Here is a 12,337-nt window from a genome sequence, read left to right as displayed (position 1 = left end):
ACTTCATAGAACTGGATTATGCGAAACCCTGATATTTACAACCTTGAAAATACTTAGATGAAAGCAGTGTGTGTACTTTGTCTAAATATGAATATTAAGAAGGGCTCCACAATTTGGGTGAATCTGGTTTTGAGGTCAGAATGAACTCCTCATAAGGAACAAAGTGCCTGCCCTAGGGAAGAATTATTAAGAAGATTATTTCATTTTTCTCCTGTCTTTTGAAAGCTCCTGTTATACTGTAACACTTACCAAAACTTACCGGAATTACAGATCTGAAGGAGCTGCAGTTAACTTGGAACTGAGACAGAAATAAAAGCTAGACTTCATTAAAAACCACTATATTACAAGTTTATTAAAGACAGTGCCTATCTGACTGTGATTCAGACTCCTTTCTCCTTCAGTCTAGAGCTGAGCTTTCACAACTGTGACTTCCTTTTCAGCTGAAAGCTCTTGTCCTCAGAGCTTGGCTGAAACATGCTTTGGGACTCTGGGTTGCTTCTCTTGCTGACAAAGTCTTCTGCAGGCATCTTCCTTATGGGCATCATGTGTGTTGCCCGTTCTGCATCCCTTTTGTATATCTCTCTGTAGAGAAGTTTTGGCTGCAGTAACTTAGCCCATACTTCATATAACCTGAAGTTATCACTGATCAATTTGCTGGTCTTTGCTTCTCCAAGCTGCATTAATTTTGATGGTCAGTGGCTTTCTCAATCCAGTTTTACAGCTGTTGAAGGTTGCACATGTGTGTGTGTATGCACAGGCATGTACCTGTATATGGATCCCGTCTATCTCCATGTTTCCAATGTCACAGATTAGGCTTTTAATGGCTCTTCTTGTTGCTCACAGCTGACACAGACTGACATGAATCTGATAGAGCCTCCACTGCTTCAGTATCCCGACTGGACAGGACATATGTTGTAAGTCTTCTCTATAACTCTTTTTGACTTCATGTCTGATAAGCAGAATGAATGAATACGCATCACTTTTCTGGGTCATTTAATCATCTTTTTCTTTGCAAAACTGTAAATTACCCATTTAAAAATCACTTTATGTGACAGAAGATACAGATTTTCTAAAGCAAACACGGTTGTAAAAGCACTGCATGCATTAACAAACTCAGTAGCTTGAAACAGTTCATTGAAACATAGTGAACACTTGGAGACTTTAATCCTTCTCTTCTGTGCCTTGATTAAAGCTCATCAGAAATGTATGCACCATTATAGACGTTATCCATGACACCTTTGCTGTGTATAAAAGTAGTGTCTCTGGCACGGGCCTGAGCTATCCTGTTTTCTAGCTATTTTCACTAGTCTTCACTATACCCTGGCTTCATTTTCCTGAGATGTGGACCTGGGGAAGCTCAGTCTCTTGAAGAATAAGCTGAATCAGTGTTTGCTTTTGTGTCTTTCTCAGTTTACGGGAGGAAGTGGCTCGGTTTTTGACCTATTACTGCAAGGCCCCTGCACCTCTTAAGGCAGAAAATGTGGGTAACCCACTTTCCATTGGTGTCTGTTCTAATGTATTGCTATTTGTTGTCAGTTTCATCTTCTTGTTTTTTAAAACAAATGATTTGGTAAGATGACAGCCTCTAATCGTGTAAATGGGATTGATTCGTAGCCACTGTAGTAGCTTCTGATGCACACTTCAGCCAAAACACTTTGGGTCTACTGTATATTTTCCTAATGCTTCACTGTTGTGTGCCAGCTCCTTATGGCCATGCTCTCAGTGGGACTTTGTGTTTGGATCTCCTTGTTTGTTTCTGGGATCTAGCATGCCTGTATCCCTCAGCCTTGACAAAGAGCGCTCATTGCTTCAGTTGAGTTTAATTTGGTCCCATTCTGCTGTTATACCTCAGGACAAAAGTCAGTTTTATCCTGATGCAGCCATCGCTTTTCTGGCTGCAGTAGCTCAGCAGAAGCCCATACTTCATGTGAACTGAAGTTACCACTGATCAGTTTGCTGACCACTGCTTCTCCAAGGCAGCAGATTCTGCCTGATGCTTGAAGCGAAACTCATAGGATGTGTGAGCATCTGTCTTCTGGAAGCAGGAGTCAAACCTGCTCCTGTACAAGACAGTGGTCCCACTTTTGCACACGTTTGGCAAGAGGTCTGAGCTGCTGTTACCATGAAGAGATGATAACACAATATTAGATGATGAAAAGTAGTTTGCTTTTCCAGCAGTTTAGAACTACTCCCAATTTTTTTCCCTATTTAAAAGCCTACTCTTTTTCTATTGCTTATTAGAATCAGGAAAGGCGCCAGGACAAAGTGTCTCTGAAGCAAAGAACAGGATGGAAGTTATTTCTGGTGGAAGTGGGATTCAGCAGGAAAATGCTTGGAACTAGAGGAGTGGGGAGAAAATATGTTTTAGTGATACGGTCAGAAATTACTATATTATAGTGTTTCTGTGTACAGATGTATCACTAACCTCTCTTTCTTCTGTAGGTCATCGTTTTAAATGGTTGTGGGTCTTTATTTTCTGCATTAGCTACAGTCCTTTGTGATCCAGGGGGTAAGTGGATGGCTGGGAGATGTTTTTAATGTTTATTTTTGCTGGGAAGTAATGTGTCACTGTTTCAGTATTGACTATTAGAAGTGAAGTAGTGGAATTGGCATTGTTCTCAATTCATGCAAGATTGTGCTGTGAAATTAATCATCTCCATTATCTACACGTCATGTACTCACACCTAGTGTTTTTACCACTGTTTTTGTGGTTGTTAGGACTAGACGTAGGCTATACTCATGTTTTACCTGGGTTCTTGCAGAAGATAAAAGTATTAAAGTAAGAATAAAGTTCAGGAAAAGGCAGCAGCAATACAGTGTTTCTAGAGGGCACAGCTATAAAACAGCTTTCACATTTAGCTGAAGTACATTAGAAGAAAGAGACGGAGAGTGACCTGCTGATTGTTTTCTTGGTTCCAGAAGCTGTTCTGATTGCTACTCCCTTTTATGGTGGTATCACCCAGAGTGTCTTCCTCTATGGTAATGTCAAGCTGGTGTATGCCTATTTGGACAGTAAGGTAAGGTCTGAAGGAATACCAGCCAGTTGGCAAATAATTGATACTGGAAAGTGTCAAGCTTTGGGAACCTCTGAAACCAGTCCTCAAAACAAGAATGGGCTGCAGCCTGTGGATGTTTTCCCAATTTATTGCTGGGAAGTTGGGCACATAATTTGCAAGGAAGTTGTTTAAGACCACAAATCTGGATTCCAGATTTTCATAGAATCATAGAATAGTTAGGGTTGGAAAGGACCTTAAGATCATCCAGTTCCAACCCCCCTGCCATGGGCAGGGACACCTCACACTAAAACCATGCCACCCAAGGCTCTCTCCAGCCTGGCCTTGAGCACTGCCAGGGATGGAGCATTCACAACCTCCCTGGGCAACCCATTCCAGTGCCTCACCACCCTCCCAGTAAAGAACTTCTTCCTTATATCCAGTCTAAACTTCCCCTGTTTAAGTTTTAACCCGTTACCCCTTGTCCTATCACTACAGTCCCTAATGAAGAGTCCCTCCCCAGCATCCCTATAGGCCCCCTTCAGATACTGGAAGCTGCTATGAGGTCTCCACGCAGCCTTCTCTTCTCCAGGCTGAACAGCCCCAACTTCCTCAGCCTGTCTTCATACAGGAGGTGCTCCAGCCCCTGATCATCCTCGTGGCCTCCTCTGGACTTGTTCCAGCAGTTCCATGTCCTTTTCTTGTATCTTACTCCCAGTAATGGTTCTTGAGAGGGAAAAAATGGCCATTTTGAGCCTTGGAGACAGAAGTATGTATTGTCCTACTAAAAATGATCCCGGGGTGGAAAAGCAGATGGAGATCTTGCATTGTTTTAGTTCTTCAAGGATAAGCAGAGAATTCTGTGTGTGGCCAGCCTATGGTGAACATATTTCTTTGACTTTATTTGTTATCTCTGTGGTATAAAAGGGTAAGAAGATGTTCCCAGGTCATTATTGTTGGGTTCTTTTGGGGAACATTTCTCAGGGGATTGGCTCAAGACTCTATTGAAATAGATTGCCTTTTTTTTACCTTTATGATGCCTTTCAGATTACTGGAACAAGCACTCGGCCTTTTCAGCTTACAGTGGAAAAACTGGAAAAGGCCTTACAGAATGCCCGGGCAGAGGTGAGTTTAGCTGAGCTTCACATCACCAGTTAAGACTACAGTATGTTTGAGGTGGCACGTCCCAGAAGTGGCCTTGAAGAGCAAAACCTAGCCCATGGCTTTCCAGGTGTCCTTGTAGACAACCTAAGATCAGGCAAACTCAGGGGCAGTTTTAGGGGGAACCCCCCACTGTTGTGTAAACCAGGAGTACCAGGCCATTCACAAAGCACTGGAACCCTTTCATATCACACACAAAAAGTACTTGGGCATGCACTAGAAAGTAGGCACTACCTAGGGTTTATCCTTCAGTAAGGCCAGCTGAGTTACCGCAAGGCTGACTGCTCTACGCAGTAGCGCACATGATTCCACTAAGAACACCAAGAGATTTTGCAGGTGGGTAAGAGGTGCAAATCTAGAGAATAAATGTAGATGAGTATCATCTTTCTGATGAGTTATTTGGTACGTTTTGATGCTGTCCTAAGCCCTATATATGTTTAGCTGCATCTTTAGATCGTTACCAGCTCTGACATCTTCATAGAATTACAGAATCACAGAATACTTAGGGTTGGAAGGGACCTCAAGATCATCCAGTTCCAGCCCCCCTGCCATGGGCAGGGACACCTCACACTAAACCATGGCACCCAAGGCCTCTGTCCAACCTGGCCTTGAACACTGCCAGGGATGGAGCATTCACAGCTTCCCTGGGCAACCCATTCCAGTGCCTCAGCACCCTTACAGTAAAGAACTTCTTCCTTATATCCAGTCTAAACTTCCCTTGTTTAAGTTTGAACCCGTTACCCCTTGTCCTATCACTACAGTCCCTAATGAGTCCCTCCCCAGCATCCCTATAGGCCCCCTTCAGATACTGGAAGGCTGCTGTGAGGTAGCTCAAATTCCCATCTTTCTTGCCACATTCATGGACAATCTTCAGTAATTTGTGACTTCCCAGTTACTGGTACAGCTGAGAGCATCTTTCTCATCACTGGCTGACCAAATAGTTGTGTCAGTGTCCCTCTTTTCAAAACCATGGATTCATTCTGTACTCTTGTCCTCAGTTCACTTTGTAAGTGATATAATAGTAAACCACCCCCCACTTTGTGGTTCAAAGCTTTCTCATACAATCTAATTTCTGAGGTGAAAAGTCACATTGGAGGCTTAAGGGAATCTTGTGTCACACTCAAGTAAGAGGTCCTGAAAATCTCTCCCATGATGTGTGCTTTCTTATTACTGCTTTATTTGTGGTCTGCAGGGTGTCACTGTAAGGGCCTTAATTCTTCTGAATCCCCAAAATCCCCTTGGGGACATCTACTCCTTGTCAGAGCTACGGGATTACCTGGAATTTGCTAAAAGGTACGTCAGTTTGGGAGGCTGAGGCATCCTGAGTCGGATACAGCAATCTGATGGATTACTCAATGTCCCTGACTTTATCTGTGAATATCTTTTAAGTCAGGGAACCAATCTATTCTTGACACACAACAGTGGTCTTAAGAGGGGAAGGAGTACTGGGAACAAGGGAACACGGACCATTCAGCCATCTGGAGTGACAAAGCAACTTGCAACAAGGAATGCAAGTTTTGTTTGGTGGTGGTGCTAGCAAACACTATGGTGCTGTGCTTCCCTGGTAGGGATCCGAGTTCTTTTCCTCACAATTTCTCAGTGCAAAGACAAAGAAATGCATGAATATGGGTTCCCAGTTTTGTCCTGGATCATGAATGCTCTCTGAGATTCAGAATCTGAGGGGATTGCTGATACAACTTCTTATTACAGTCAGCATTAGTATCCTGTATTATTAGCACAGGAATTAATATTCATTAATGCATTAGAAATGACTGAATTTTTGTCTCATTACATGGTTGCAGTGGGTGACAGGGGAATATGTCTCAGATCACTTCAGTGTACACACAATGGACCTTCTGAGTTGTAAGAAAAATGCTTTACTGCTGCAAAATTGAGTGTCACTCTTCTTTGTGTAAAGCAAGTCTTTGCAGGCCTGAATTTATCTCTGCTTCTAACCCAGAATCAGCCTTCTTTTGTAATCTCCATTTTGTCCTTTTGCAGACACGAATTGCACGTGATAGTAGATGAGATCTACATGCTGTCAGTTTTTGATGACTCAGCCACGTTTCACAGTGTCCTGGGCATGGACAGGTAAAATCAGCTCCTACTTCCCTAGCCGTCTTCCAGTGACAGTTCCCCATGATGCCTTGCTGAGAACTTGTGACTGGAAGTTAAGGCATGAGCTCGCACACTCTGAGTCTGCCTTATGCCCATTCCTTCCTTTTTGTCATTTCTGAATGGCAAATGCATTTTGTCAAGTGCCATCTGGCAAGTGAAAAATGGTGGTTAGTTTTCTGTTGGGGTATGCTTTTCAGTGTGTGCTTTGGGATTTGCCTGTGACAGTCCCCAAAGCTATAAAGAGCTGTTTCATGCACTGAGAATGAGGCTTTTCTTCCTACCTAAACTTTGTTATCTCTTTCCCACACTTCATTTGATGCCTGTAAGGACTTTCTGTTGCTGTTTGCTTGCTTTCTTCACACAGTAGTCATGGATCACGGTGTTATTACACGTTGGAGGATTGGTTTTATTAGGTATTGATTTAATGAGATCAGAAACTTCAAATATCACCTTTTAAAAATATGGTGGATTTTTGTTTGGTTTTCTTTGGGTGGTTTTGTTTCTTTGCCTCTAATTTCTAGTTTTCACCCATTACACCATCTTTTTGTTCATGCTCAATTGCAAGGAAATAAAATATACTTGGTTATGTGTTAGCTTCATTTTGCTAGGCTTGGATGTAAAAGAAAATGACTTAATTCTTGGCAAATACATTGGCACAAGCCTGCTTTCTGGCATTCTATGTACAAGCTTCAGATGTGCAGGAAATCTGCTCATGAAATACAGCACTTGGAGGTATCTGTACATCTGAAATACTTTAACTTGTGTCTAAAACTAGTTCCAGGGAGTTCCTGTCTTCTAAGGTTAGGTCAGATTTGAATTCTCCCTACTTGACTGATTTTCTGTGCTGCACTGTCATTGTGTAATGCTGCCTCTCTGTTTCTGCAATGCTGCACTGGTGATCCAAAAGCTTCAACACCTATGAAACTAACTGCCCATCTGCATCCTTCTACATACAGATTGCCTGATCCACAGCGGACTCATGTGATGTGGGGCATAACCAAGGTGAGTGCTGGTTGCCATCGTGCCATGGCTCCCAGCTGGTGTCCTCAGGTTCTTCATGCTGGAAGGAACAAGGCAGTAGTAATAGGATCCTGGTCTTCCTGTGTAATAAAGTAGTTTCTCTCTGTCTTCTTCAGGATTTTGCTGTCTCTGGGATTCGTTTTGGTACTTTATATACAGAGAACCAAGATGTTGCTAATGCGGTGGCTTCTTTGTGTTATTTCCACGGGGTATGTGGACCTGTCCAGCACAAAGTTGCACAGCTGCTTAGAGACAGAGGTAAGTCAGTAGCTCCATGTATGATCCTGTGCTGTCCTGTGTGTCTTTCTTTGCACCTGGGGCATCCCTCTCCCCCTTTCCTTTCCAAGTGGTCTCCTGTTTGTACAGCTTAATGACAGTCTTATGTAATCCTGAAGCTGCCCATGTAACACAAGGGTGATGTTTCTGCAGAAAAGGACCATTTCTGCAGAGCTCCTGATCAGCAGAATTAAAGGAGCAGCTTGTTGTGATGGCTGTTTGTAGAAATAGCCGGTATTGTGTAGTACCACCTGAGCAGAAACAGCATACAAGCTTGTGAGGTGAGGGAGATAGAACTGGATTTCTAGCTTTGCCCTGGATGGAGTGTTAAACACTCTGCAACAACTAAGAGCTATGAATGTAGGGTAACTTCCTTAGGGAGGTCAAGAAGATACTCTTCTGCACAGACTTGAAACTGCTAAATAGTTCTTGCCCCTCTTTTTGCTATTTGAGGAAGAAGGAAACAAATAGAGGAGGTGAAGGGTGAGATGAAAAAAGGCACTGTGAGGGCTTTGGAAACTGAAACAGATGTGAATTCTTTCACAGTTTGTGATTTGTTTTCTTTATTTTCTCTTTCTGGTCAGACTGGATCAACCAGGTCTATCTGAGGGCCAACCGTGCCCGACTAAAGGCTGCTCATACGTATGTGACAGATGAGCTGAAGACTCTTGGGGTTCCTTTCCTCAACCGCAATGCAGGCTTCTTTGTCTGGATCGATTTCCGAAAGGTTGGTAGTCTTAGGACAGGCTTCTCCTGGGGTGAGGGCAGGCACGTGGTGCAGCTGCATCTAAAGGAAAGCTTACTGTTGTGATAAGCACTTTGTTTCCTGATGAGCAGAGGGACAGCTGCCTGGTATTGGTGTCCGTTCTTTTCCTTCCTTCTCTGTGCATTTCCCTCCCTGCAGGAATCTCACTGCTCTCAAGCCACTTTCCTCCCCATTTCTTCCTTTCTATCACAACTGCTGTACATCAGAGGTAAAAGGTGTCTCCCTGGCCTTTGCAGACCTCATGGGAATCACAGATTCATGAGGATCTCAGTGATGTAGTATATATGTTACTAATCTGGTCTTTCTGCTGACTCTCCTAGTACCTCAAGACAGACACATTTGAGGAGGAAATGCTGCTCTGGAGGCGTTTTCTGGATAACAAGGTCCTCCTGTCCTGTGGTAAAGCCTTTGAGTGCAGTGAGCCTGGATGGTTCCGCATCATCTTTGCTGACAAGACCCACCGGCTGCAGTTAGGTCAGTAATCTCTTTTTCTTTCATCAGTATTTGTGTTTCTTCCTCTCTTTAATCCCAAACTTACCCTATTGTCATTATCCTCTTGGCTCCTCAGTTTTTCCTCCCTTTATTATAGAGTCATAGAATAGTTATTGTTGGAAAGGATCATCCAGTTCCAACCCCCTGCCATGGGCAGGGACACCTCACACTAGACCATGTCACTCAAGGCTCTGTCCAACCTGGCCTTGAACACCACCAGGGATGGAGCATTCACAGCTTCCCTGGGCAACCCATTCCAGTGCCTCAGCATCCTTGCAGTAAAGAACTTCTTCCTTATATCTAACCTGAACTTCCCCTGTTTCAGTTTGAACCATCACCCCTTGTCCTATTGCTACAGTCCCTGATGAAGAGGGAATCTCTGAGTCCCTGTCCTTTCATCCTTTGAATTTTTTTCTGGATTGGATGGATATGGGGACACTTACGACTTAAACTAATCCACTCGTGTTTCTCCTTCTATCACTGCAGGTATGCAACGGATCCGCAAGGTATTGGAAGAGCGGGAGCAGGAGATACTGGCTGAGGAGAAGGAGCAGCCTTGTCAGTCAGAACAGGATGGCAAAGCAGATAGCACAGATGAAGTCATTTTTGTGTCTCGCCACCAGGAGCCTACCAGTGCTGGTAGCTCCAACCTTGGTGACCTTATTGGCCTCCTGCAGCAACAGATGCGTTCATCTGACTGGTTACAGAAGAATACAGCTGAGCAGTTTGCTCAGGAAAAGCCAGAGATCTATGATGTGTTCAGCAAACTGGTGGGGAAGCAATAGGGATCAGTGTCTTCAGGAGTTTCCTGAGCAATGACTGACCCTGGGCCCTTAAAAGCTCAACAGTGACTTCCAGCAAATAATATATTTTCTGTATAGCAAGAAGATCACTTTGTAAAACCCCTCCTCCCTGTTGGAGATCTCTAATTTGTATTATATAGGTGCATTCCTTGGATTGGGGTGAGGGTAGGGAATGGGGGGGTCTTGTTCGCCTGCTGCCCTCTGACCTGCAGCATCATTGAATTTTGTATTTCATTTCTAATGAATATGGTCTTAACTCTCTTATAAGGTCCTGTGGTGTCATTTTTTTTGTGCTGTTTGTTTTATGCTTTCCAGAAAGATGGAGACTTGAGATGGTTAAAACTTGTAAAGTTTGCCTTTTCCTCAGTGATGATCAGGTGTAACTATTTCAAGGCCATAAGATGACTGCTTTCTCAAGGAGGTGTTTTTGGGTGCTAGAACCCACTGTCAGTTCTAACCTAGCCTCAGCTAAGGGTAGACAAGCACGTGTATGGGTTCATCTGCATGGGTAAAGCTTTCCATCTTGAGCTGGTTTCCAGTCTAACCTCAGGTCAGACCATATCCAACACCCTTGGTTGGTGAAATGCCTATTTTTGTTTCTATCCTTCTTTTCTGTATTCATATAAGCAGACAGCATCCATTGGCCACTTGGCACAGTGTCCACCAAAGAGCTAAGAATGGAGAGGTGACTGAAAGTAGATGTTCTTTCTGCAGCCCGTGGGCTTCTAAGGTGGCACCTCCCACCATTTTCAAGGTAACTAAGGCAATTTTTTAGCTATGTTTGTCAATTTGCAGGGTAATTTTTTGACTAAACACTATTCTTCGGTCTCCTTCCTCCCTTTTCCATATTAAAAGGCACTGTTTCCTGTATAATGGTGACACAGTATTTCAATTGGGAAGTCTCTTTCACAGTTACAATGCTCTAATTTCTGGTACTATACAATTTTAGCTGTTTTAAAGTAATTTAAGATGTTTTTTTTTGCATACGTATTAATCCCATACATAGTAATCCAGAGTTCAAGGAAATTGCCCATGAAAACTGAATGGAAGTGTGCCGTTGTCCTTTAATTTGTGCTGAGTTTCATCCTGGTGGCATTTTGGAATCTGTATATAATGAGTTAAAAGAGGTGAAAGATAAAGTTTAGGCTAAATTCTGTGCTGTGAAAGCGGTTGGAATATGCTCCTCGCAAGTGAAGAATCGTCTTCTGGTCAAGCCTCCAATATCAAACTGGAAAGGCACGGAAGGCATTGTCTGGATAATTTAGGAGAAGGACAGTATTGAGAGGTAACAGGAAATCCAGATTATTATTTGGTTCAATATTCAAGTAAACCAGCTTTCATTTTACAGTTACTTTGTGAGGTGAGATGTCAGTGCCTGATGCCTCACAGAGGTACCGTTGTGGCTCTGTTGGTTTTGTTCTTGGGCACTGTAGATTTTGGCAGGTGGGCATATCATAATGAGCGACAAAAGCATGTGTCTGTATCATAAACCAAATTGCCAAGGCATAGGTAGCAAACAATAAATGCAGCTGAACTTTGGTGAGGTGATGGTGGAGAATTGCCTGGACAGAAATGGAGTCTGACCAGTGGCTGAGGAGAAGATGGCGCTGCATGTAACTGGTCCCTCTCTTGGATGCCAGCAATGAGGCAAAGCTGGTGATTGGGAAGATGAGTACAAGCAATAGTTATAAGCATCATGTTTGCTTATTAGTTTGGCGTTTGTTAATGCACAATATTTTTAAATACATTCATTTTTGGACGGGGCCTTGAGCAACCTGCTGCAGTGGAAGGTGTCCCTGCCACTGCAGAGGATTGGAACTGGATGAGCTGTGTGGTCCTTTCCAATCCAACCCATTCTATGATTTTATTATACTTTATTTTCCATTTGCTCTTGGGTATTCACAAAGAAAGCTATAGCACAAGACAGGTCTCCTTAATAGAATGAGAGGTGAGATGTACAGCTAAAACACCAATGGACATACTGGTTTGCCCTCACTTATGTATCCAAAGGGGTCTGAGCAACAGAAATTCGGGGAGAAAGCTCTGTGAAATGAAGAACCAGGTTAAGACTCTATAGGCATTAGTTGAAGTGGTATTTCAGGGAATTCCTATAACTAACTCAACCCATTAATTACTCCTCATTTTCTTTTCTGCTGGTCACTCCTATGATTGGAGTATGTAATTACACAAGAGTAACAATTAGTATAATATGTTTTTCACCCATCTCTGTGTGAAAGCAGCTAGTAAAGCACACCTCTTTGTAGGAAAGGGTTTAAGACACTAAAAATCCTCACAGCTAATATCCTATGGCCCACAGTCATATGATATTGCTATAACTCAGAATAACCAGACAGACACACACTTTTGCATGGAATTTTTTCCATGGGTGTTTTTTCAGGTTTAACACCTGCCTGAGGAGCTCTCCACTGGGGAATGTCAGCCTGGTCACAGAAACTCAAAATCCAACTGGAAATGATGCTGGAGAGAAATGTGTTATGAGTCTGCTGTTGGAATAAGCAACATTCATTTTGAAACCCCATAAATCCTGGGTGGCTTTATTGGTTGAAATGAATTGGAAAACATTCAGAAAGTCCTGTGTGTATGTATATAGAAGTTAAATCTGCTCTTATTTGCTGTAAGTACCCTGACAGAAAAGAATACACAGGCTCTGTCTGTACAAATTGTTTGTTCCTTCTGCTACCTCCATG

The 12,337-nt window shown here is 43.0% G+C and overlaps 1 protein-coding gene across 4 annotated transcripts in view; it reads left to right on the top strand.

The window, feature by feature from the left end:
- ACCS (1-aminocyclopropane-1-carboxylate synthase homolog (inactive)) overlaps nucleotides 1-9,896 on the top strand; it is a 29,592-nt gene extending 19,696 nt beyond the window's left edge. For 2 of the 4 annotated variants that reach the window (XM_062635926.1, XM_062635922.1), the window contains exons 4-15: nucleotides 844-914; nucleotides 1,411-1,480; nucleotides 2,443-2,509; nucleotides 2,920-3,017; nucleotides 4,041-4,118; nucleotides 5,347-5,447; nucleotides 6,156-6,245; nucleotides 7,229-7,274; nucleotides 7,409-7,550; nucleotides 8,153-8,295; nucleotides 8,655-8,808; nucleotides 9,313-9,896. In XM_062635926.1, coding sequence (XP_062491910.1) covers nucleotides 844-914; nucleotides 1,411-1,480; nucleotides 2,443-2,509; nucleotides 2,920-3,017; nucleotides 4,041-4,118; nucleotides 5,347-5,447; nucleotides 6,156-6,245; nucleotides 7,229-7,274; nucleotides 7,409-7,550; nucleotides 8,153-8,295; nucleotides 8,655-8,808; nucleotides 9,313-9,611 — 1,359 coding nt within the window. In that variant the 3' untranslated portion in view covers nucleotides 9,612-9,896. Of the gene's footprint in view, nucleotides 1-843; nucleotides 915-1,410; nucleotides 1,481-2,442; nucleotides 2,510-2,919; nucleotides 3,018-4,040; nucleotides 4,119-5,346; nucleotides 5,448-6,155; nucleotides 6,246-7,228; nucleotides 7,275-7,408; nucleotides 7,551-8,152; nucleotides 8,296-8,472; nucleotides 8,809-9,312 lie in introns of those variants that run through there. The other 2 variants (XM_062635924.1, XM_062635923.1) reach the window with 2 other exon arrangements.
- The last annotated feature ends 2,441 nt before the right edge of the window (nucleotides 9,897-12,337 follow it).

The sequence above is a fragment of the Pezoporus occidentalis genome, unplaced genomic scaffold (genome assembly GCF_034315485.1).
Source record: "Pezoporus occidentalis ecotype Australia unplaced genomic scaffold, CSIRO_AGI_Poc_V1 ctg46, whole genome shotgun sequence".
NCBI lineage: Eukaryota > Metazoa > Chordata > Aves > Psittaciformes > Psittacidae > Pezoporus > Pezoporus occidentalis.
This window is presented reverse-complemented; position numbering and strand designations above follow the sequence as displayed.